The sequence below is a fragment of the Otolemur garnettii genome, unplaced genomic scaffold (genome assembly GCF_000181295.1).
Source record: "Otolemur garnettii isolate 467f Iridium unplaced genomic scaffold, OtoGar3 scaffold00108, whole genome shotgun sequence".
Taxonomy (NCBI): domain Eukaryota; kingdom Metazoa; phylum Chordata; class Mammalia; order Primates; family Galagidae; genus Otolemur; species Otolemur garnettii.
The window spans coordinates 6,528,189-6,553,849 of NW_003852503.1; the positions used below are offsets into that span (position 1 = coordinate 6,528,189).

General features: G+C 49.2%; 1 protein-coding gene across 1 annotated transcript; it reads right to left on the bottom strand.

The window, feature by feature from the left end:
* Nucleotides 1-2,208: 2,208 nt before the first annotated feature.
* Nucleotides 2,209-13,329, bottom strand: IL10RA (interleukin 10 receptor subunit alpha). The gene is given in 8 exon segments (XM_012809560.2): nt 2,209-4,275; nt 4,278-5,043; nt 6,587-6,708; nt 8,109-8,259; nt 8,925-9,094; nt 10,547-10,731; nt 11,266-11,386; nt 13,233-13,329. Coding segments are annotated over 8 exon segments (1,731 nt in total). The 5' UTR covers nt 13,309-13,329; the 3' UTR covers nt 2,209-4,135.
* Nucleotides 13,330-25,661: the final 12,332 nt, after the last annotated feature.

A 25,661-nucleotide genomic window follows, 5' to 3' on the forward strand; every position in this document is an offset into this window, starting at 1 on the left:
CCTCCCAAGTAGCTGGGATCACAGGCGCCCACCACAAAGCCTGGCTATTTTTTGGTTGCAGCCATCGTTGTTGTTTGGTGGGCCTGGGCTGAATTTGAACCCGCCACCTTGGGTGTATGTGGCTGGCGCCTTAGCCACTTGAGCCACAGGTGCCGAGCCCCCAACCCCTTTTCATCTGAGTGTTTTCTGGGTTCCGTACAACCCTTCTGGAGGTTTACGGGAAATTAAGTGAAGTTAAGATCAAGCTTGATAGTAAAGAAAGGTGCTACAGGACATTAATAATAAAGCATTTAATTTAAAATTGTGGGTTTACTTCAAACCCTCAACGGGGTTTGCGTCTTTAAACCATGAACACTACAGGAAATTAATGAGTCAAGCTTCCTAGTATCTAGTGTCCTCTAGATAAAATCGGCCCTGACTGCCTGGACCTGCCTCTCATGGTTACAAGTCTGCCGTGGGTGGCACAGCTCTACAGAGCCCCTCTCTCTGCCGCTGACATGCGGGGCTCTGAGAATTTCCACAGATGTGCAGCATGGCCTCTGTGGGTGGGACTCAATCTCCTAGGGACTGTGTATATTCTGTGACAGCGTGTGCACCGGGGCAGGGGCAGAGAGAGATTTCGGGAGGACAAAGCAGACTCTGACCACAGCTATTTACAAAGTCGGGAAAACACAGTTCAATTGAATTTCCTCTTCGGTCAACACTGGCCCATTTCCCCTCTCTCCTTACTAAGAGGAAGTTCCGTTTGCTCACAGAAACACAGAATCACACATCCGCCGGCCTGGAAAAGCCCTCGAAGGAAGTTGCTCAGAACAATCTGGACCTTCTGCTGGGGACTTTAATCCGAATTCCCAAGAAGTCTGGAAGTGTCTCATTAGCTCCAGTTGGTTGGAAGAACTCTCTTGATTCCTCCCACATGCCTGGCTGTGTCAAGGGTTAGAGAACAGCTGCCAAGCAGTGGACTGACCAGAGATGGACAGGCATGGCCCCCAGTGATAGTGTGTCCCCTGAATCCATTCTCTCCCACACACTGCTCCACACTCCATCTCCTCCCACCAAAAGTATTCCAACTCCTTGAAGACACTTCTTTCAATCTTTATATCCACCCCTCAGGTAGTCTTGATCCAATCTGCCTCTGGGACCTTTTCCATGGAGAAGCAGCCATCTCCAACATCTATCTTGCAGGAGCCGGTGACCAACCCCACTTCTACTTCCCATCTTGCTAAGAGGCTTCCAAGAGCAAGGTGATGAGCGGGTTCAAATCTGAGTGATTGATGTTAGTCAAGTTCTCTGAAGGTGATAAGATCAGTACTTCCCAGAACTGGTCACTTTGTCAGAATGAAAGGGGGAGAGACATGGCTGGAGATGGCACCAGGGAACAGGGTGGCGGTGTCCTCAGTCACCTCCTCGGGGATCCAAGCTGGGACAAAGTAAAGCACACAGGAGTCTCAGCTGCAGTACTTGGTTTGCTGGGACTGGGAGAGATTCAAACCCACGTGTGGCTTTTCGTGGAAGGAGCAGGCTGCTTCTAGAGTAAATACAGATGGCTTCCGCGCTTATGGGCACCACGCCAAGACACACCTCCAGGCTGAGGTGAGCAGGTGCTAAGACTCCAGAGAGGTCTGGTTTGTTGTCTTCCTGGAAGTGAGACGCTTGCAAATTCTCCTTTCCAAGTTGTCAGAATTCACATCCAAAACGTTGCACCGTACCTTCCACTTCCTTTTCGATTTTCTGTAAGAGCTCTTCTGCATCAGGGCTCTTCGTTTTTTTTAGAGACTGTCTTGCTTTGTCACTCAGACTAGAGTGCAGTGGTGCAATCATAGCTCACTGTAACCTCAACTCCTGGTGTCAAGCAATCCTCCTGCCCCAGCCTCCCAAGTAGCTGGGACTGCAGACGTGCACCATGGTGCCCAGCCCTGCATACTCATCTCTTTCGTTTTCACCCATTTCCAAGAAAAGTTGTCCATTTCCCTTTGTAACCTTAACAGCCAACAGCTATTTATGCATGAAATGCCACACACCTGGCACTGTGTTAAACTCTTTTCATACATAATCTCATCTAAACCTCTCAGCACCCTCATGAGTTGTTGTCAAGTCCATGTTACAGATGGGGAAATGAAAATTTTGACAGGGTAAGTAATTTGACCAAGGTCACAGACAATACATCTTAGCATGAAAGTGGACTTGAACCTGAGTCCTGAGTCCTGTCTCCTTAAAGCATCATCACACTTCTCATTATCATCCCCAGTTACAAACAACCACCAGCCCCTGTATCATCAGAAACCTGACCAGCTTCACAAGATTCCTGCAGTTTTGACAATTTATTAGAATGAAAATCATACATCACTTATTTACAGAGCTTTCTGTTCAAGGCATACTCACAACCATTTCCTTGGTAGAACCTCACATCCCTAAGAATTAGACGACTCAGTCATTATTTTCCAGATGAGGAAACTGAGGCTCAAGGAGGAAAAGTGACTTGCCCAAGGTCACACAGCTAGAAACAGCAGAGTCAGAACGAGAACTCTAGGGCTCCCGAAATATGCACAGTTCTTTCACTGTACTATGCTACCTCTTCAATAAATAAATGTACAAAATAAATAAATAAAGGCTTCACGGAACCCCTGAAGAATGCTACCTTGAGCCTGTTTTCAGGGGGAGTTCAGTTATCGACTGCTAGCAAAGGGTGTCTTGGCAGAATGGGAGGGGGCATGGCTGGATTCCCTGGGCCAGGATGTCTGTCTGCAGAAGACAGAGAAACACAGGGCCGAGCGATGGCTCTGGAGGGCATCCACAGGCCGGGGCCCCTCCCAGCCCCAGTGCCTGTGCACACTGAACTGCCTTTACTTGAAGACAGACTCCAAATGGACTGTGAGGAAGCAGGGCCCATACCTGCCCGCTTACTGGCCCAGGCACTGGTACTCTCTCAGCATAATGTCACAGCTTCCTGCTAGATCTGTCATCTGTCAGCATGAGAAAGAAGCTGGCTCTGGGCAGATGGCTTCTGGCGTCCACTTCCTCCCAGTCTAGAGTGGGGCAGGGTCAGCAATGTCACCCTAGATGCCAGCTTGGCTAACATTCAGCATGGAAGACCCCCTAAAAGTGAAGTCCTCATTTCACATGTAGAGGATGAAAGGTCATGCTGAACACTGATGGAGCAGTGACCCCGGCCCAGGGCCCTGTCCTCTGGGTACACAGTTGGACGTTAGCAGCAAACACAAGTGCAGGTCCCAACCCTGACTCTCTGAGGCTGACCTGGGCTGGATGAAGGGCTGAGTTTTGACCAAGAGAAACTTACCATGGTTTCTTGGAACTGTCAGAAAGATGATGGGGTGGCAGGGTGGGGATGTGAGGGGGTTGGTGGCAAGTGCCACAGGGGGATGCTTCCCTGTTTGGGAGAGGGAGAGACATGTCTGCAGGTGGACACCAGAAATATCCCACCAGAGGAACGGGTTCTGAGCTGGAAGCCCCGTTCAGGGTCTTAGCTCCCTGCATCCCCCTGTGGCTCCATCTCCATACTGATGTGCTGATAGGCTGGCTGACTGTGCGGGGAAGATATACCTTAAGACTGGGTGACAAGTTCCCTACTTGAGAGGCCTGCCAGTAGGGAGCTTTTCCACGTGACCATCAAACTCAGCCTCGGCCTTCTCCTTTACTCTCCCCAGAAATGAGGCCTGAAGCAAGGCCCAGAGGCTTCCAGCCTTTCAGCTCTCCCTCCTGCTGGAGGCCCTGAGGCTTGGCAGGCCTAAGGGCAGAGGCCTGAGCTGACTTTAGCCTGATGGCCTCACAACTCCAGAAAACCCTCTTGTTTCCTTGAGCAAATCATCCTTTCCAACACACGAAAGAGTCCAGAGGAGGGGGGAGGTCTCTGCCTGTCCTATCTCAGCATTGCCAGACTACAGGGTCCCAGTCAGCAGAACAGGCCGATGCCACCCAGACTCTCTGTGTAGTTCTGTGAGATGGCCTCTTCCTGACCCAGGCACGCTGGCTAGCCCTATAGGGTCAGCAAGGGCTGGCCCAGGTGGGCTTGCAGGAATGTGCCAGACTGCCTTAGGCTCTACTTCTGAGGGATCCCTAGGGGCCCTCGTTCTGGTGCAGGCAGGGGTGCAGGCATGGCTTAAATCAAAGCAGCTATTTAGCTGAAGTCACTTGAGTGCAGGTTGGAGATCAATGGCAGGAGGACCAGGTCGGAGTTGATGTCTCGTCGAGAGAGTGGATGGTGTCTTGGGTCCCTGCCAAAGTCCAGAGTGGCAAGATCATGTGTCCAGCTCCAGTAAGTTGCAAATTCACTGCCGTAGTCAAGCCCAGGAGTGGCCATTCCTCAGGTGGCTGGTCCCATTGTCCAATTGGGGCCCCTGAGGGAGCCGGAGTCATTCCCCGGGGATCCTGTTTCAAATAGCCCTTGGCCAGGACTGGTGGAGGCCAGCCTGCCTCATCATCCAGGCATGTCCTGAATTTGGGGCCATCTGTCAAGGAGGACTCTTCCTCCAGGCAGCCTGCTCTGGTTGTCCTCTCAGTGCATCTGGTCTGCTTCACGTAGCCCTGGAATGCCACTGAGGCTGGGTCTTCTTCCGGCACCTCAGGTGATGGGGGACTGACACGGCTCAAGGCTAAGCTACCCTGTGTGTCCCCAGCTTGCCCCTCAGAGTTTTGGACTAGGCCAATGCCACTGTCATCCTGGCCTCTGCCATCACCCTCCACCTGCTGCTCCCAGGCGGGCCCCATGCCAGGGCTCAGGTTGGGCTCCTGCAGGCAGATCCCACTGTCTGTGCTGTTGCTGCTGCTGCTGTCTTCCAGCTCTGTCTTTCCCTCTCCTACGGTCCCACCAGCCTCGGGCACAGGGAGGAGGAAGTGGGGATCTTCAGTCTGCAGGGATGGCTTGGTACTGTCAAAGCCACTGTCTGTGCTGCCATGGAGGTCCCAGTTCTTCAGCTCTGGGGACACCTTTGGGAAGGCCTCCTCGTCGAGGGGGTGGATGATGTCTTGGGTCTCTGGGCAGGGAGGCATGCTGACCAGGATGAAGGGCCTGGGCTTCTTAAAGACCTGGGGAGGAGAGAGCAGAGTGAGAGAGGTGGGAGTCACCTGTGGGAAGCCACCCAGTGCTGCCCGGTGAGGCCCTGAGTCCAGGAAGAGAACTGGTATAGGAGGCCTGCAGAGCCTGCACTACCCTGCAATTTATACTGGGTTTTTGTTTGTTTGTTTTATTTTAGAATAAAGTTTTCTTTCTAATGCAATTCTCAGCATGGCTTAGAACAGATACATAAAAAGCTTGGAGCCCAGGAGGAACGACAGGCAAAATGGGAACCTGCTGGGAAAGGTGAAAGCTCTCAGGCGGCTCCATCCACAGTGCTTTCCAAACCTGAGAACAGGCTAGTCCCATCTAGGGGCACATTTCAGACTTTTTGATTATGACCCAAAGTAAGAAATAAACGTCACACAACAACCTATACATGTAACTCATATATAAATAATCAGTTTCATGAAATATTTCATTAGGACCTGTGGGCCATGTCATATTGCCTGCTTATTCTATTTGATTCTGTTTCATTCTACCCATTTCATTTTTTAAAATTCTGGGAGTGAGACACCAAGCTAATTTCCCCATTCCCTGAGTTGTGACCTGCTGCAATATGGGATCTGCTTCCCATTAATTGCTAAGGAGCTCAGAGAAGTCATTTAACCTCTGCCCTGGTCACACTGTGTGCTTTCTGCCCCAGGACACAGCAAGCACAGTGCTGGCTCAGCTTGTTTGCACGTTACTCCTTCTGCTTGGAGTGCTCTTAGCTCTTTGTACGGCTGTGTCCTTACTGTTGGGGTCTCAGCTCGGATGTCACTTCTTCAGAGAGGCCTTCATGACTGGCCTGGCCAACGCAGTGCTCCAGCCACTTTCCACATTAACTTTGTTTACTTCTTCCTACTACTTAGTTCCCGAAATTATTATTTGTTTTCTTCACCCTTACCACACTCACTCACTCCCCACTCTCAAAACAACATCAACTTCTTGAGGGCAGGAATTGTCTAGTTTACTATTCTGCCGCAGCTTAAACTGAGCTAGCATACGGTAGGCACTCATAAGGTTCGTTGATTGACTTACTGACTCACTATTACACATCTTCCCTCATTTCTTTGGTATGAGGATGACTCAAATGCAACTCTTATTGGTTAAGTCCCTATTACTATCACATCCCTTCGTGATTAATGACGTCGACTCTAGAGCCAGACTTCATGGGTTCAAATCCCAGCTCTGCCTCACTGATAAAATGAGGATGCTAACAGCACCTGCCTCAGAGGTACCATGCCTGGGCCTGTCCGTGGCCAACTATAAATAGATACTAACAAAATGACTTGTGGTCACTGAGGGTTGTGGTTACTTAGCACGTGTCTTATCTGGGCTACTAGAAGATGATGTTCTCAGGACTGGGCTTGGTGTTCTCTTCTTCCTTCTGTCCCTACAGTACTTGACAAAGGTACCTCCTGATAATGTCGGGGCTGAGCATGGAAGCAAGTGGAGGGAATAGACTGGTAGGAAAGGAGCTCCCTGCTTTCCTGGGAGCTCTAATGTGGCTAGGAAGGATAGGAGACTTACCAGGACAGAGGGCAGCTTCCCCCGGCGCCGCACATACAGCTGGAGGGCCAGGCAGTAGGCCAGGGCTCCGCAGAGCAGCAGGACGAGGGCAGAGAAGATACAGAGGTTGGTCACGGTAAAATCTGTAGGACAGAGGGATGTGTTTGTGGCCTGGCACACGGGACATGGAGGGACAGTCCCCAGAGATCCTTCAGCAACCTCTAGGCTATCGCCCTAGATATGTTTAGGTTTTTGCACATCTCCGTCTGGCCTTCCAACCCATGCCCTGAAGAAGGCCCTCACTAGATGCACTATTTCCAGCTCTCTGCATATACTCACATGGCAGCAAAAAGAGTAATGAACGAGACAGGACGGTTCAGCAGAGAAGAAGAGAGGCTTTGGGGGACAGCCAGACCTGGGTTCAAATCCCAGGTCACCATTTACTAGCTGTGGGATGTGGACCAATTACTTAAATAAACTGAGGCTCATAGACATGATCCAGAAAATGGGGAAAATTACAGTCCCTACCTCATAAGATGGTTGTGAAGTTCATAGTCCTCATTGTGTACTAAGTACTTATATCATCAGATCTTTACAACCAACTTAGGAGGTAAAAATGTACCACTGTCCCCCAGTTTTACAGATTAGGATCCTGTACACAGAGAAGGTGAGTAACTTGCCCAAGGTCCTATGCCTCATTAAGTGAGAAAGCTAAGATTTCAACAGAACTATATCTGACATCAGTGACTGAACAGCCACCTACCACACAGTCCCTTTCTCTCCATTGAGACTTAAATGACAGTGAGCTGCTGAGTGTCCACCACAACTGAAATCTACTGTAGCTCCATAAAGAGTCACTTCTGTCTTTGCTGGACCCTGCCCACACTGGGCTGGACACTCCCAGAGCACTTATTGTTGGCATGATTCATTGTGCACTTGACAGAGGCTATCTTGGGTTGTCATGGCTTCCTCTGTGCATACTGTACCTCCCCAGCCAGGCTGCAAAGTCCTTGTGGGCAGTGCCACAGCCTCTATATCCTCTCCCATCCCCCGCCTTCCAGCTGGCTGAGAGCCTGGGCAGTTTTTGCTGACTTTAGCAGCTCAGGCGAGAAGTCAGCTCAGTTCTGCTTCCTCTGTGGGGTGCATAAGGAGAAGCCCCTTCTCCCCCTGGCTCTGAGGCAGAACAGCCAAGGACTGGACGATGGGATTAGCACAGTTGATGCCTGGCCTGAGGGTGGCCTGGGAGATGTTGGCTCCTGGGAAACATACTCGTGTTCACCTGTACTCAAGTGGAAAGACCTGACAATCAGGAGACCCAGTTCTTCCACCAAGTCCTATCTGCACAATCTCAGAAAGCTATTTGTGCTAAACCTCAGTTCTCTCATCTCCAAAATGGGTACAACAGAACCTCTCTCATCGGTTATGTGAGGATGGTGAGTGATGTGGGGCAGTGCCTAATACAGTGCCTGGCACCAGTAGCCATGAACAGATGCTCTTTGGATTGCTCCAGGCCCAGTCAACTCAGCAGCCCTGATAAACTCACACTGCTCGCTGAGGACGATGCATTCCTCTTCCGACCACATCCCTCTGTTAGTTCGGGAGCTGACAGATGGTTTCACCATGACACAGAACTTTCCCACTTCTCCAGAGGTTGGAAGGCTAAAGTTTTCGTGTTTTACTTTCTTGTATGTGAACTAAAATGAAAACAGTCACAATTAACAGCAATAAACAAAATCCTCTTATTTCACAGCACACAGAAGCTAAGAGCTGCCGGGGCCTCGAGACGCGATCCCCGCCGAGCCCCTTCACTGTTCTTTATCTAAGACAACAAACTCTGAGATTACTAGTGCAGCCCAAGATCTCTGTGATCACCATAATTGGCTTTGTTGTTGCTTTTTAAAGTTAATGCTCTTGCTGTTCTATTGATTTCTCTATTAAAAGAGAAAAGGGAGTGTCTTATAGACGCTGAAGATCTTTCCAGAAGGGGCTGGACTCAACTGTAGTGGAGAGGAAAGGGGATGGATTTTATAGATTGCAGCTCTCCCACTAACAGGGGTGCCTTCGGGTAAGTTACAGGCTCTCAGAGCCTCATTTCCTCATCTATAAAATGAAATAAAATGTCCACCACCAAGCGATCAGAAGCAATGGTTATAAAGTATCTCAGGTGGTGCCCAGCACATAGTAGCTAGCTCCTTCCACCCATTCTCACAGGGGCACAGCTTTGTGGTCATTTCAGCTACCCCCCTTACCCCCCCCCACCCCACTACTCTGCAGCTAAGTTCCTTGGTGGCATACAAAAGGTGCTTCCAACCCAGGGGACAGGGAAGCCCTGACCCTGTGGCCTTGGGGAACCACATACCTTATTCTTTCCTGCCCCCTTGCGAATAGCAATCTCATACTCGCGGAAGTGAGGGAAGATGCTTTCATACGTGTCGCCTTTGGGGGCTATCTTGGGCCTGGGGAGCTCGATGGTCCCGTGGATGAAATCATCGTACATTTCTAGTTTCACTCCGCCAACTGTCAGAGTCACTGAGTAGGAGAAAGAGACAAAACCATGAGGCCTTGGCGGAAGGGAGGGCGTACTGGGTATCTAGCCCAGGTCTTGGCTCCAGGGGTAAGCCACATCTACTCTAAAATCTAGACCACAGATTTCCCTACCCAGCAGAACGTAAGGACTTCTTGTGGAGCACGTTTAAAAATAGATGCCCTAAAGAACAAATGCATTGACCAATGGAATAGGATAGAGCCTAGAAATTAACCCACATGCCTACAGTCAATTCAAGATCAAGAAAATTGCCAAGAACACACATGGGGAACGGACAGTCTCTTCAAAAATTACCCACGTGGAAAAGAATGAAAAGGGAACCTTATTTCATACTTTATATAAAAATTAACTCAAAATGGATTAGAGACTTCAATATAAGACCCCAAACTATAAATCATTAGAAGAAAACAGGGGAAAAGCTGCATGACATTGGTCTGGACAAAGATTTCTTGGAGATGACCCCAAAGCATAGGCAACTAAAGCAAAAACAGGATTGCACCAAACTAAAAGGCTTCTGCTCAGCAAAGGAAACAGTTAATAGAGCGAGGACAAAACCCATGGGTTAGGAGAAAATATTGTATATCATACATCAGATAATGGTCTAGTATCTAATGTGTATATCATACATCAGATAAGGGTCTAGTATCTAATGTGTACAAGGAACTCAAACTCCTTAATAAGGAAATAAATAACCCTATCAAAAATGAGCACAGGACTTGAATAGACACTTCTCAAAAGAAGACATAAAAATGGCCAACTGATACATGAAAAACTACTAACCATCATCAAGAAATGCAAATTAAAACCACAAATAAAAAGCCGCTGAGCTCTGGCCTGTGGGCAGGCATTTGGGAGCCAATGACCTCCGAGACCCTGCGTTCTAACTCTGAATCCTGCCAAGCAAGCTTACCGTGTGCACAGAACATGCTCAGTCCCAATTTGTGGAATGGAAGAATCCCACTGAGTTCAGGGCTCAGCGTTTTCTCTAGCCCCTCCAGAGAGAGATTCCTCGCTTTTCTTCACTGGCACCTCTGTTTCAAAGGGATAAGCCCTGGCATTTCACCCCTAAAAGGGGTAGCATCTCATCCAAATTTTGCCCACTGCTTGCTGCCCTTGTTTACAGATTTGCTTCCTCTCCCCAAACCCTACAAGTTCACGGGTCTGGCCTCATGACTCAGCTGCCCAGACCCACCCCAAGACCTCCCTTCTATAGTATAAACAACTCCAGTTCCCTTTTAAATCTCAAATGACTCTGGCCATTTTCACCTAACTTTGCACAAACTCCTGCCTCAGGCCCGTTCAGGCAACTAGTTCATGGACCAAGAAGCCTGGCCGGCATGGCGGGCTACCGGGATAGAGAGAAAAGCTCTAGACTAGAGGTTCTGGCTGGAAGGGACTCCGAAAGCCATGTGCTAGGTCTAGGGGAGGAAAAGTACCTTCGTCCACAGAGAATCGGGTATTTGTAAAGGTCCAGTTGGAGTGCCGGCTGCCGTCCACTGCTCGGACTTTGGCCCGGTAACCATTGCTGTGGTACAGGTCCAGGGTCACCATGGTGAGATCACAGGACAGCGCCAGGACCTGGCTACAGTTGGGGATGATATTCCAGCGCTCTATTCCATACCTAAGGAGATAGCAGGGTAGGTGCTGATAGAGGAACCTGGGTTCAAACCTACCTCTTTTATGAGGGAAGCAAGAAGCCAGAAGAGAGAGTTCCCACCGTGGGAGAAACTGGTGCAGCACTCAGGGTATTTCCTCTAGTTGAGGACATCTAATTTCAAGGGGATCTCCTTTGGTTCTGGGACCCTGTACTGATTTTTCTGCGGTCTACGAGACTACTAGATGAGAATGGAAATAGCTCAAGTCCCAACTCTTCCAGAAAACTTGGTACTCCCTGCAACACAGCCTAGTCTCTCCCTTATCCCAGCTGCACTCCCCAACTACATGGTGGAGGCTTTTCCTGCTCTTCTGGTTAGATGGGAAAGCTTTGAGGGCAAAGCTACTACTGTGGCCTTCTCACTCCAGCACCCCCAGTGCACTGCTCAGCAGTCTCAATCAGTTCTTGTTAGCTGATGGATGTATGTGTCGTGGTGGGCAGCAGGGGTAACGGTCCAGCCTCTCACCACCTCCCTCCTTCCTCTATCCTTCCTTTCCTTACCTCTGGAGTGCTACTTCATAGTAGGTATTATTGGACTGATTTGAGATGGGCATCCAGTGGAGGGTGTGGAAGAAAAATTCTGCTTCAAACCACACAGAGGGAGGGCTGGGCAATTCTGTCCCTAAGGAGAAGAGTGTCAGTATCAGAGCTCGGCGAGGCTCCCCTGCCCCAACCCCACTCCCTCCAAGATGAGGAGGGAATGAAGAGGAAGGCAAGTGATAGAACAGCTATCATTTACTGGGTACTTTCCTAGGAACTCAGCATCCCTGCTAAGTCCTTTACATGTAATTCCATTCAGTTATCACAACAGTCCTGCATGGTAGGCACTGAAAACCCCAGTTTTACCAAGAAAGAAAGGGAGGCTCAGAAAGCCTAAGTGACTTGCCCCAGGCAATGGACTTGAATCCAGCTCTGTCTGATTCCAGAGCTAATGTTGAATCCTTATATCACTGCCCTGTGCTGTCTGTGATCAAAAGCCTGAGAAGGGCCAAGGTGGGTCTGACGTATCTCAGGCAAAAAGGCTGGGGGATGGACTATGGCATCGGGCAATAGGCTTTCAGATAAGCAAGGCTTTGGATCTGTCCAACCCCTGTCCCAGCCCCATCCCAGATCAGCCCCCCACAGTCACACCTGGTCTCCAACCTGACCCCAGCCCCGGCTCCAGCCCAAGCCCCTCTTTGGGGTTGTCTGGGTACCCAGACAGACTGCTTGTTGACATCTGTCTGTTTCTTTTCATAGGACATCCCATGCTGAGTGCCTGCCCTATTCCCTAGCTTCTAAAAGGGCACTGCCTATAGCCAGATGCCCGACCTCTAGCTGGGTGAGGACAGACAGACTGGGCTTAGGACATCACAAAGAGCTAGCACACCAGTGAACCGAGTCCCTTGTTTCTAGGAATGCAATAAACACACAAACTTTAAGAGTCATGCCAATCAAGTGAAATGAAGTGTGTGCAAGGTCAATGGCTGGTGGCTTCCACCTCTCTCCTTCTTGATCCCATAGGGTCTCTCCTGGGGCAGCAACTCTGCTCCCACTCCCCTTGTTCTCTAACTTAATATCATCTAATTAGGCTCCTTTTTTTTTTTTGTCCTGACTCTGTCATTCTCACTTAGAAAATACGCCCGTTCCTGTCTCTTGGTTTCTTTCACAAACTGTCTTTGATCCTCAAGTCTGTGTCTCGATTTCAAAACAAGTAAAAAAACGCAGTCAGCCTTTGTGGTGTTTGGGTTGCCCGTGCCTGAGTGAGCTCTCAGTCATGTGAACAGCTGACTGCATGTTTTACTCTGTATTTTGGTATCAGGTCACGTAGAAGTGGTTTCGGTCCCTGCTCTCCTTGTTTCTACTCTTGGTCCCTCTAACCCTAAAGCCCTTTTATTCTCTTTCCCGGTTTATGCTTCTCAGTTGCAGAAACTTTCCAGGGGTGCTGCTGGGTTAGGGGTCTGAGCTAAGGGAGGAGGCAGGCAGGTGGCAGGGGGAGTGAGCTGGGGGATAAAGACCAGGGCAGGGAGGTCAGATGGGGGTAATCAGTGGAGAGGGAGGTGAGATGGGAGAAAGGCATAAAGGGGTTAATTAGGGGGTTAAGGGAGAGGAGAATTCGAAGATCAAAATCACTCCCCACGGGGGCAAGAGGATACTTTATTTGAACCCTAACAGCAAAAAAGCTAGGGCTAAATTCATGGGGTGGGGGGTGTTACCAGCGGGGAAAGGGGGTTATTGGCCCTGCACACACCTTCTCTATCCTTCCCCTCCGTCAATCTCAGGCTCTTCCACTTCCACAACAGGTGACACTGAGACTCTGTGTTGCCAGAGTAAGGTAACCCTCAGCCGGGACGGGGGAGGTAACAGGCGACACTCTCTCCAGAGGGCCTGCTAGAAGGGTTCTCCACAGCAAGAAGAACTTTAATGGAGGGGCGAGGACCAAGTCGGGGCGGGCGCGGAGAGGGCAGGGACGGGTCCCGGAGCCTTACCGTGCGCGCCCAAGCCGAGGCGCGGGCTGAGAAGGCTGAGAAGCGCCGCCAGCAGCACTACCAGGCGCCGCAGCATCCTGAGCGCGCCGCATCGCCGGGAGCCAGAGCCCGCCTGCTCGCCTCCGGCCGCTGCTCGGAACAACTGAGACTGAAACCTCCCGCCGCTGGCCCCGCCCACACCCGCGGGGGTGACGTAAACTGGGCGGGGCCTCGAGACGCCCCGCCCCAGGGTCCGGCATCCCTGAGGAGTCCGGCATCCCTGAGGAGTCCGGCATCCCTGAGGAGTGAGTGTCTGCGCGGCCTGTGTGCGCGACTGTGCCGGACTCAGGCCAGCTTCCCCTGCCCTTACCCCTCAGGGCTCTGTGTCCTCCGGTCAAAGCAGTCCAGGCAGTTTGTACGTGTGCGTGCATACGTGTGTGTGTGTGTGTGTGTGTGGACGCAGGTGGCGAGGGACAGCCTGGCCTCTGTGGGTGTGGAAAGTGGGTGAGTTGTCAGAGATGATTTTACTGGACGAGCAAGCTTGGTCTTGGAGCTGTGGCTGTGGCTGAGGCCTCTCCAAGTTAGGAAAGAAGATTGTCCTAGTTGCTGAGGGCAGGGGTGCGAGGACACCTCTGTGAGTCTAGGTACTGCCCGCCGACCTCCGTGTCGAGTTCTGAGCTAAGCCAACACCCAAGTACGTCGTCCCCTTCCTGACTTAATATTTTTGGAAGTGTGTCCTCGTCTCGCAGCCCCTTTTGGTTTTTCTCGCTTGCCTGCAATCTCATGTTCTGGTCTGTTTTTCTCCTGGGTGATAGATAATGCAGCTGGAAGACGTGGGTCACAGTGGATATCATCCTCAGTCATTCACACCTCTGTGTCACTTGGCTTGTCTGAGACTTACCTCCAGGTGTACCAAAGATGTAAGGGCAAGGGAGACAAACTGTGCACCTCACTTTTATTGGCGGGTGACACCCTAACCCTCACCTATTGGTGTGTGTCTGTGTGTATACACGTATACATGTGTGTGCATGTGTGTGCATGCACGCTTTTGCAGTCCTGTACTTTTTGCAGTGGTGAGTCTGATGGATTTGGATTCAATCATGGTGTTGAGTTCATGCTAGGAGTCTTATTTTCCAAGTGCATATATGTGCTTGGAACTGTGTTTCTGGAGCCCTGCCCTTGTTCTCAGAGGACACTGGGACAGGCCAGGGCTTGGGCTCATCAGCCTCTCCCTGCTCCTGAAAAGTTTCTCCAGAAGTTGGTGCCTGGGGCCAATCTGAGGCTTTATCTACTGATGCTTTTGGGAAAGGGGCCTTAACTTGTATGTACGGGTGTGACTTAGCATTGGGTGTGTGGTGAAGGAGTTAGTGAACAATTATCTCCGTGGTTTGTTGGGAGGGGGATATAAACCTTTAAATGTTTTTAGAGTGGAAATCTATTTTCCCAGTGGTGGACTTAGAGCGTGCCAGGCTGGCTGGGGGTGGGAGTTGGGGGATTTCATCCTGTATCTGAGGGTCTACACTGGGACTAGAAAGGCCTCACTGTTGATAGTGAAGGCTTTAGTTAGAGTTGCCCCAGCTTCGTGGTTAGTAGAATGTTACAGCCACCATCTTACTGGGACACAGGATCAGTCAGGGTCACGGTCAGGGGACTGCTCTTGTTCCCACACCCCCAGATCAGCTGAGAAGACTAAGTGTGAAAATGTTTTTTATATTCTCTATTCCTTGATTGAGAAATTAAGAGAGTAAGTTGCTCAGGAGTACACCGGCATGACCCAAGCGGTGTGGCTGCCTTTTGAAATGACTTTTAGTTCTGGCTGATCTTTTAAAGGAGGAAAACACTGGCTTTACTTTTAGTTTTTTGTTGACTTATAAGAGTTTAAACATCTTACCCCATTGCCATTTAAAGGAAGATCAGCATTCTTCATTCTTGTGAACCCTTACTATACACTCATTATAGACCAGAAACTCAGTAGCATATGGTGATCAAAACACAATTCCTTCTCCCAAGAAACAATCTAAAGTAAACCGAGTTAATATGCTGTGGTAAGTGCTCTGGGAGGGGAAGTACCGGCTGATGTGGGGGGACATAGGGCACAGGCATTCCACTACACTTGGGGTGGAGGATAGGAAAGGCTTCCTGGAGGAGGTGACATCAAAGCTGAGATTTGAGGAAGGGTCGGAGGTCGCTAAGTGAAGAGCAGATAGGGAGGGTCTTCCAGGCAGAGGCAAGTGTATCCTTGGAGATGAGGAGAATGAGGTATTTTTTAAGAACCTGTAAAGGGCATTAATTGGAATTCTTGTCGTAAGAGGAGAAAACCACAATGGCTGACATAGGTTAATACCTTGCTCAGGGCAGAGCCAGCAACTGAATGCGGGCTATTCCAATACATCCCACTGCCTCAGAGCACCCAGAGTAGGAGTCAGGCATGTGATTACTGCACATTTCAAGGAAAAAAGGAAGGCACGTGTTTGGTTTGGTCTGTATTTAGTTATTCATTCTCAGTAGCCTGAAAAGTCCACCCTATGATTCTGTGATTTCTGGTAGCCACACCAGTATAGGGACAGCTGATAGGAAGTAGTAATAGTAGGATCTTCTATTTATTGAGCTATTATGATTTATCAGGCACTATGCTAAATACTTTACACCGTGAAGCAGAGAATGGCCAGATGCTTAGCGATCCCATTTCCACTTCCTGGGCACGTGGCACAGCTATGTCTCCCAGGCTCCCTTGCAGCTAGGTGGAATATGTGGCTGGGTTTTAACCAAGGTGAAATTGAGCTGATAGGTGCCCCTTCCAGACCTGGCTATAACTCTAAGGGGATAGAAGTCGGAGGATAGAAGGTGGTGCAGTCCTTGGATTACCTCCTAGAGCAGTGGTTCTCAACCTTCCTAATGCCACGACCCTTTAATACAGTTCCTCATGTTGTGGTGACCCCCAAGCATAAAATTATTGGGGGTTGGGGGTCACCAAACATGAGGAACTGTATTAAAGGGTCACAGCATTAGGAAGGTTGAGAACCACTGCTCTAGAGCGTAGAGCTGTGCAAGAAAGACCCAGTCTGTATCAACCTTTTAATAGAGTGAGAAGGGAACACTTGTCATATCAAGCCACTGAGATTCTGGAATTTTTGTTACAGCAGCTAATGTTAAGCACCCTGATTAATCTGCAAACATTATCTCATTAAATATTTCAGCCTTGTAGCTACCCCGTGAGATGAACATTATTATCAGGGTTTCACAGATGGGGAAGTGAGGTCTGAGACTAAGTCACTTACGTCACTCAGTAAGCAACAGAGCTATGATTTTAGCCCTGGTCTGTTTCACTTCAGAGCTCATGCTTTCATTACTGTGTGAACAATGCCCTTCCCAATCTTGGGACCGTACTTGAAAGCAACAAATGTCAAGTGAAAAGAGGGAGAGAAAGAGGAATAGTGAGGGCCGAGGGAGGAGGAATGGCTCAGGGCTGAGCATGCCATGGAGAGCAGGGGGATGTGGTGAGCCCCAGGGAAGCTGTGGGCAGAGCTGGGTGAACGTCTTGCTACTGGGAAACTTTTAGGGCAAATTTTCAGCTCTGGATGGTTCCATTTTCACTTTACTTCATCTTGGTCTTCAGGGTGATACTTGCCCATGGGCCTGACTGGGGGATAGGACAGGCCTCAGCGTAAGTAGGAAGTCCATGCTCGAGTGTGGTCACAAGCACAACTTGCAGTTTCTGTCCCTGAACTGATGATTAGGGAAGTTCCAGGACTTGTGATCGTTGTGTCAGAGTTGCACATAGCAGGGAGAGAGAGCCAGAGGGCATGGACCCGAGAAGGAGACAGAAGGAAACCGTCTGGGGAAACCTGGCAACCAGTGGGTAAAGGAGAATGATAGACTCAAGATGAGGGGCTTGCCAAGGGGCAGCCTGGGCCTGCTCAACCCAGCCCCAGGGGAGCCTCTGGCTGTTGTCACCAGACCATAATTAAATGTCCACAGCCCTTCGCCACCTGCCTGAGTAGCAAAGAGCTCAGAAGGGACAACCCCACTGCTGAACCTTCCTCTTTGCTGTGTTTCTATAGCAGCTCAGGTTTGAATGGGGAGTTGCTACAACTTTAGCTAGGTTGGTGGCAGACAACAATGAAAGGTTTGGGGGCAGGACCGGGACCTGCAGGTTGCATTTTAAATAGAAGAGGAAACCTAGTGCATGGAGGTAGGCAGGGTGACTCCCCTGGTTAGTGGTAGAATTAAAACCTATGATGTTTGAATTAAAGTTCTCCTCTCTGTCTGACATGCCATAGCAGCTAAGCTTGTGGAACCGTGAAGACTGAGTGAGGTTGTCGTGCCCATCAGTTTAGAGGAAAGGAAGGAAGTACCGATCTCTCAGGTGAAAGATCTCCCCTGCTAATTCCCTCCAGTCAGCAGAGCTGATTCCCATTCCTGTGATCAGGAGTCTGATGCGAGTTTTCCCTTTCCTGTGATCAGCCTGGGACACTGCTCAAGGTGGGAGCAGCTCATGGGCCTCTAAAAAAATAGGAGACCTACTTCTAGTTTGAGCTTGGCCCCTGCCAGCTGTGTGCCCTTCACCTCTATTCGCCAAGGGCAAGATTAGAATCATTGTAACCTTCCCGGGCTGTTGTAAAGCTGGACATAAACGTGTTCCAAGAACTCATAAGGCTTCTTAAATGACAGGGGGTGTGGTTAGTACACAGAGCCTGTAGTGGTTAGGAGCTAGCCCCTCTCTCCCACTGCCTGGACTTGTGTGGCCTCCCTCTAGGCTGTGCCTCCCACACCACCCTTGGCCAAGGAGGGGGAGGGTTTTTGCTGTACTTGGGACACCTCCCTCCACCAGAGTGATCTTTAAGAAAATCATCTTGTCAGGAGGAGTATGAACCTCGTCCATTGTCATTGCTTTGTAAACTTGGGGTGCAAGGAGTTAGGAATAGAACACCAACCAAATTATCAAGAAACAGTTGCGTCTTCCTTCTGCAGTGTAGAGGGCTCTGACTCCTCTAGTTTTTAAGGGTGTCATTTCCTCTTAATTCTAAAATAACAACAGTCTGAGCTCCCACCCCATAAATGCAGGAAGTCCATCTGCTCTTGGGTTTCCAGTTCCACAGCCATCCTCATGGGCTTACAGCTTGCCTCACAGCTCATGGTGGTGGCCTCTGGGCTGTGGCTGCTAGCTTCAAGTGGACACAGGACTCTCATGTTTTAAAATGTTATTGGAGGATCTTAGATAAAAGGACCAAAGAGATGCTAGTCCTTTGCAACTGCTTCCATAGTAGCCTCTCAGCACCCACCAGTTCAGCCACCTCCTGCAAACCTTCCTTGAGCTTCTGGCAGTGTTGGGGGCAGGAAAGAGGCCGGCTAACTTCCTGTCTTTGGAAATCTCCAGACCTCTCTAGACACCTTTCTTGCCCACAAAGAGAAGAGGGCTTTTCTTTTCCTGCTCAAAGACAACAACTCCTCCTTCTTCTCTCTCCTCTTCCCTCTCCCCCTTTTCCCCTCCAGCCCTCCCCGTCTCTTTCTCCTTCTCAAAATTTCTTTGTGCCTCAGCAAACATTAATATCCTTCAAGGGAAATCCCTATCCCCAACCTGAAGATCTAGTCTGGCTCCAACATCCCGCACAGGGCTAATTGCCTTAAATCCGCGTTAGCCTTAGGCAGCAATGCAGGCGGGACAGCAGCTGTGTGACTCAGATTGTGGCATGTCAGGCCCCATCCAGAGACTCTCAGTCATTCTTCCCAGGAGGGGATGAGACCAGGTCTGCTGCTCCTCCCATTCTTGCTGGGCTCCTGACCTTCGGTAAGAATTACCTAGACAAGGGGATAATGACTTTCAGGCCCGAGACAGTGTGATTCAGATGTAGGGAAACCATTTAATTTCTCAGGGGCATGGTTCTGCTAAGGAGATAGTTAGTATTGCTGAATGAAACCCGGAGCACCTCAGTCTGAGGCATTTCCTTGGACCCATCATGGATGTCCAGGATGTTTTCCAGAACAATGGGCATGCATTTCTTTTGACATGACCAAGAAAGTTCTACCAGTAGAGGCAGAGCCCCCCTCCCCCCGCCCCCACGGAAAGATAAATCCTAATCACTACACTTTCTCTAAGAAATGGCTTGTAGGCCCTTGAATTACAGTTTCTAAGCTTCAGAGATTTCAAGATCTCCTCCCACACCTCTGGTAGCAGCAGGCATGCCCAGTAGGAAGACCCAAGCCTGGGCTTCAAGCCCCGGGTCTGTCAGTTGTCATCTGCGACTCTGGGCAAGTCACGAATTCCCCAGGTCTCAGATTTCTTCACTGCAAGATGGGTATAATACCACTTCTTCCAATCTAACAGGGTTGTCAGGATGACTAATATAAACAAATGTTTGTTACATACCCCTGCCTAGGTAGGTTACAATCCAAAAATTAGTAAGACACTGGTCTTGTAAGACTCGCTCACTTTCAGGGGATTTAGACCTGTAATAAATAATTTTGTTGTGATGTGAGAAGAACCAGAAGAGCCGTATGCCTAAAGCATTTTGTAAACTCTAAGGTCTTATACATAGATAGGGCAGTGTTGGGGGGCAGGAAAGAGGCTATCTAACTTCCTAGATAGGGCATTGGTACTATTGTTGGCATTTTCAAATAGATTGGGTCTCAATGTAAGCATTCCAAATTGTATATAAAACCAGCACATTGGACCCCATAAATGCATTAATGTATACTGCTATGATTTAATAATAATAAAAAAGATTGGGTCTCCTTGCTCTTCACCGCCAGGCCAGGCATATCTTGAGGTGCCCACAGTGGAAAACCTCTCCTCCCAGCTCCAGGAGCTCTTGCTATCTTCCCGGAATCCTGGAATCACTGCAGAAAGCTCTCCATCCTCCATCCCCCTGCTTCTGGGCCAGTCCCCTTCCCAGGCATGTTGGAAGTATGGTCTTTCCTCTTTCATAGAATTAATGACAGATAGGAGAAATGGTAACTGAAGGTCAATCAGGGGTGGCGAGTAGTGAGAGTGGGCATGTGCCTGGCAGATGGATGTGTGGGAGGAGGCAGGGAGGAGGGAAGCTTGCCAGCCCTGGGGTGGCATGAAGGCTCTTAGAATTTACAAGAAAACAAAAGTCAGGGAGGAAGAGCTGTCTCTAGATAATTGTGGGTTCACACTTCACCCCCAGATTAATTCTGTGGTGAACTGACCTTTGGGGACATAAGAACAAGACAGCCCATGTTCTTCTCACCTCCTGTTCCCAAACTCTTTCAAACAAGTCAACATTTGGGTGACTGGTGGGGGAGGCCCTGCTGAGATCTCTGGCACCCAATAACCAACCCCCCTTTTTATCTGCGCTAACCTGCACCTCTGTCCTATCCCAGCCCCTCTTCTCAGGATACCAAAGGAACCTCAGTGGAAAATTACCAGGACTCATGCAAGAAAATTAACATTTCTCCTGCACATTATGAGAGTTAGGGGATATGGCCAGTGAGGTCATTTTTTATATTTTACAAAACTCTGAATAGCAAGTAATTGTTCGAAATCCACACAAAATCTTTAAGTAAGTCAATGTTCAGAAATATATACAATTTTAATCAACACTTTGATGCAAGTATGAAGTATCAAATAGGTGATTCATATTCAGTGTTAAAGATTGTAGAAATTCTAAGCCTAATATGAAAACCGAGGTAAATCAACATTGTGAGATTCGTGGAATTCTTATACATGGTCACCATTTGTGTCCAAATGTAGAGATTAACAGAAGAGTTTCTGTGTGATTTCTGGGTGCTTGCCCATCCACTGGTCCCAGAAGATGCCTCCTGTCTACCCACAAAGGGAGATTCTTCTTTTGTTCCTGGGTTTAGCCTCTTTCTATTACATCACATTTTTGAATTTTGGACTCTCTATTCTTCCCCCCATTAATTCTAATCACCACATAATAAAGCATCATCTAGTTACACAGCTGTTCTGAGGTCCCAATTTGATGAAAAAGTCTGTAACTGCCACCCCTGTCCTGGTCCTTCTCTCTCTTGGGTCAATAACTCGAATTTGCAAATATTTCTTGAGTAGTTGCTTGTGTGTCAGGCACTGGGCTAAGCTCCTGGGTACAAAAATAGAGAACATATTACATTTCCCTTAGAAGATGTTGAGTTAGAAAAAGTGGGGGGGGAACCTAATATTTATTATTGTTCTGAGTTAATTTGCTACTATTACTTCATCTGATCTTCTATGAAGTAGGTCTTCTCTTCCCATTGAGTCTCAGAGGGAGTTATGTAGTTTTCCCAAGGTTACCCAGTGAGCAGTACAGCTGGGTTTTTAGGCCAAGGTCTGTCTGGCTCTACTACCCCCTGCCGCCCCCTCCTCTTGGCCCTCGACCCACACCAGCCATGAACAAAATGCAGATGGAACAGTTCTAGCTGGGGGGCCCGTTGGGAGGCTGCCAGGCAAGGAACCAGCTATGGGGTCTGCAAGCAGGAGATGGGAAGGTGGGAGAGAGCCCCAGATTCCCACATATCCATGGGTGTAAAAATGATTAGTAACTATAAGAAATTCCTTGACAAGGTCTGTCTCTGGCAGTAAGGACCTGACGACGATGTGACTGGTCTGACAATTTCTGAGCAAAGACTTTATCAGCATTTCCACCTCAAAGCTCCCACCCTAGTACCTCCATTTTCTCCAAAGAAAGGCCCTCGAGAGTGTTTATTCTTAAATAGCTGTGAATTGCCCACCAGGCTTCATTCTATCTAGAAAAAGCAGTCAGAACTCCTGCTGAATGAGTGTTCATCCTAGGAGGAGGAGACTGACGCCAATCATCAGTAGTTGACATACAACAAATATATGGTTTGTCAGACAGTGCTAAGTGCTACAGAGAACAAAGTAAGGAGGGGGTGTAGCGAATGAAGGGGTGCTGCCACTCTAAATAGGGCAGCAGAGAAGGCCTCCCCCAGCAGGTGATACTTGGAGGAAGACCTGAAGGAAGTGGGGAATCAGCCATATGGGTGTCTAGGTGATGAGCATTCCAGGCAGAGGGAATAGCAAGTGCAAAGGCCCTGAGGTTGGGGACTGCAAGGCCAGTGGGAAAGTGGGCTGGAGTCGTATGTGAGGCTGGCAGACAGGCAGACAGGGAACTTGAGAACTCTCCATCTCCCACATCCCCTTGAGTATATTCATAGGGTGGAGAGAGGAAGCATGGCTCCTCTTCTGAGTAAACCACACCACCAAAACTCAGACTCTGGCCCTTCTTACCCCTGCCTCTCCTTCTTGATCCTTCCCTTCTTTCCTTTGTAGATTCTTCCCCTAAATCTGGACACGTGCCTGGACATGGAGAAGGTCAATGGCAGGAGGTGTGGGGATCCGGTTGAAGAGGAAGGGCAAGGCCTGTTAGTTTCCTGTGGCTGCTGTAACAAATGATCACAAACGGGGTGGTTTAAGACAACCACAATGCGTTCTCTCCTGGTTCTGGAGGGTCTCAAATCAGTTTCACCAAACTGAAATCAAGGCACTGGTGAAGCATACACCCCTGGAGGCTCTAGGGAAGAATCCAGTCCTGCCTCTTCCAGCTCCTGGTGGCTGCCAGATTCTTCTGTTTGCCTTATGTGTGTGTGTGTGTGTGAAAAATCTCCCTCTGCCTCCCTCTTATAACAAAAATTTCTTCCCAGCCTAAATGTGATTGCATTTAGGGTTCACCCTGATAATCCAGAATAATCTTTCTATAGCAAGATCCTTACTTTAATCACATCTGCGAAGATTCCGTTTCCATATAAGGTAACATTCACAAGTTTAAGGGATTAGGATGTAAATATCCTTTCTGGAGCCATTTTCATCCTCCCACAGAGGGTGCTGGAGTTTCAACATTCATCTCTATGTTCATTCGCTCGTTCATTCACCTAACACAGGCTCACTGAGCATTCCCTCGGTCCCAGACAGCATGGGACATGCTGGGAAGACACTGTGAGCAAAGGAGAGCCCTCCTGGAGCTTAGAGTCTAGAAGGGAAGATGGATGTGAGTCACCTAGTCACCCAGATAAAATGCAAAGTTGCCACTGTTTAAATGCTATGACAGTCTGTAACTGGGGCTTTACCTTGCAAGAAAGGCCCAAGAAAGCTTCCATGAGGAGGAGTGTTTGCACTGAAATCTGAGAGATGAGGTGAAGAGAGAGGAAAGAGAGCTCCGGGTAGAGGTGACAAATGGCAGAATGGGACATGACTGGCTCTGGCAAGCTGTGCAGAGCTTAGGGTGGACCAGGGCCACTTCCTTCCTGCTCCTGACTCATGTGTATTCCTCAACTCTGTCCACTGTGGCATATAGTCTAGTAGAGAAACTTAAGCTCCGTCCGACAAAAATTTCTTAAGACCCTACTGTGTATATTGGGAGTTACAGGGAATAGGATGAGAGAAAGACATTGTTCTGGTCCTTGAGGCAAAAGGCTGTATGTGCGGGGGTGAGGGTGGGGGTGGGTGGGTGGGTGGGAAGGGGTGGAAACACAAAGGCTTAAGTGCTGAATAGTCTGTTGATCTGAGTTGAGTCTCACTTCTGCTACTGGCTGTGTGATCTTGGGAGAATGACTCCACCTCTCTGTGCCTCTGTCAACAAACATTTAACATCTAACTCTAGACTACAATTAGTGTGGCTGAGCATGGTGGCTCGTGCCTGTAATCTTTGCACTCTGGGAGGCCAAGGTGGGAGGATTCTTTGAGCTCAGGAGTTGGAGACCAGCCTGAGCCAAAGTGAGACTCCATCGCTACTAAAAATAGAAAAACTGGCCAAGTGTTGTGGTGCACACCTATGGTCCTAGCTACTGGGGAGGCTGAGACAGGAGGATCGCTTGAACCCAGGAGTTTGAGGTTACTGTGAGCTAGGCTGATGCCAGGGCACTATAGCCTGGGCAACAGAGTGAGATTGCCTCAAAAAAAAAAAAAACCCCAAAAAACTTAGTGTGGCCCCACTGTGTGCTGGGTGGGAGGCCAGGTGCTGGCAGCCCTCAGAGGTAAGTCTGAGCGGGAGCAGGACAGTGAGATTGGTTTTTTCTCTCCGCCCCCCAGCACTGTGGCCTGCAGGGCTTGATCTGGATGGCTTCCCAGGGCACATGTGGTCAGGACCCTGCACCAGGCACAGCTCTTAGGAGATGGCAGTCAGAAAGAGGGGCCACAGCCTGGGAATGTGGAGCCATCTGGGCTTTTTTCCACCTTCTCTCCCCCCTTCTGCAGAATATCCAACTCTGTTTACAGAGATCCCCGTCAGATGAACACTAAACATTCTATTCCTCCCGACTGCTCCGACTTTGGGCAGTATGAATCATTTTCCCAACGATTTCCATCTCTTATCTTTGTGTATCGGCCACCATTATCAGGTACTGCTACGTGATTTTTTTTAAAAAAATGGGAGCAGCTGCAGTCTTTTCTGTTAAAAAAAGAAAGAGCATTTCCCACATAAAAGCCCAAGGTGGAGTCAGCCAACCTGCCGACTTACTAGACTGTATCTGGCAAATCACTGTCTCTCTCTAAGCCTCACTGCCTATGCTAAAGTGAGGATTTAAATCCCTGTCAGCCTCCTTCTAGTGTTTTTACGAAAATCAAGTGAGTGTCAGCACCATATTGTGGGGCCCAGCATGAGGCCCAGCGGGTGGTGAGGAGGCTAAAGCCTTGAGCTGAATGGTTGAACCCTCTGAAACAGTGGCGCCCCACCACACCCATGGTTCCCCCTCTGGGGCGGTTAAGGAGGCAGGTGGGTTAACGTTCAGACCATGTTCCTGTGGTTTCTTTTCCAACCCTAGTGGATTTTGAGCCTTCGACCTCTCCCCTGCCCTCTCGCCTTTTACTATCTGGGTGGGGGATTTTGCTCAGAGTGTGAAACAGGCTTCTCAACCTCTCAGGCCCTCCTAGGTGTGAGGTGCTGTTTTGCCTTTGGGTGGCAAGGGTACTTCATGTGTGAGTGGAGGTGTTGGATGTGATGGCAGCCAGGATCTTGCAGCTTGTGCCTGAGAGTTCAGGCACCCATGGGAAATCCCGGAGCTGAATTCCGAGGTAGGCTCTGGAGCAAGTGCCAGCAAGTGCTGGGTTCCTATAGACCAGGCCCCGCAGGGAAGGGAGGACGGGTCACCGCAGAGATAGATTGGGAAATGTGTGGTGAAAAGGAGTCAGAGCAGGGCTCACCCAGCACCACAAAGCCTGCATAGACAAAGAAAGGCAGAAAATTCACTCCGATTTTCAAGTGTGGTGTGCAAGGCACACACAAGGATACGACAGTGTTCCTAAGTACCGTGTCACTCTGACTCCCAGTTTCTTTTTTTTATTTCTTATAGCATAACTGTGTACAGTCATATACATTTTGAAATACTCTCATCAAACTGGTTAACATAACCTTCGTGTCATTTTCTTAGGTATTGAGTTAAGACATTCATATTCTGCTTTTAGAAAGATTCACTTGTACCCTTGTAAGATAAACCATAGAGGTGATCCCACAAATCACCCTCCCTCCCCCCATCCAC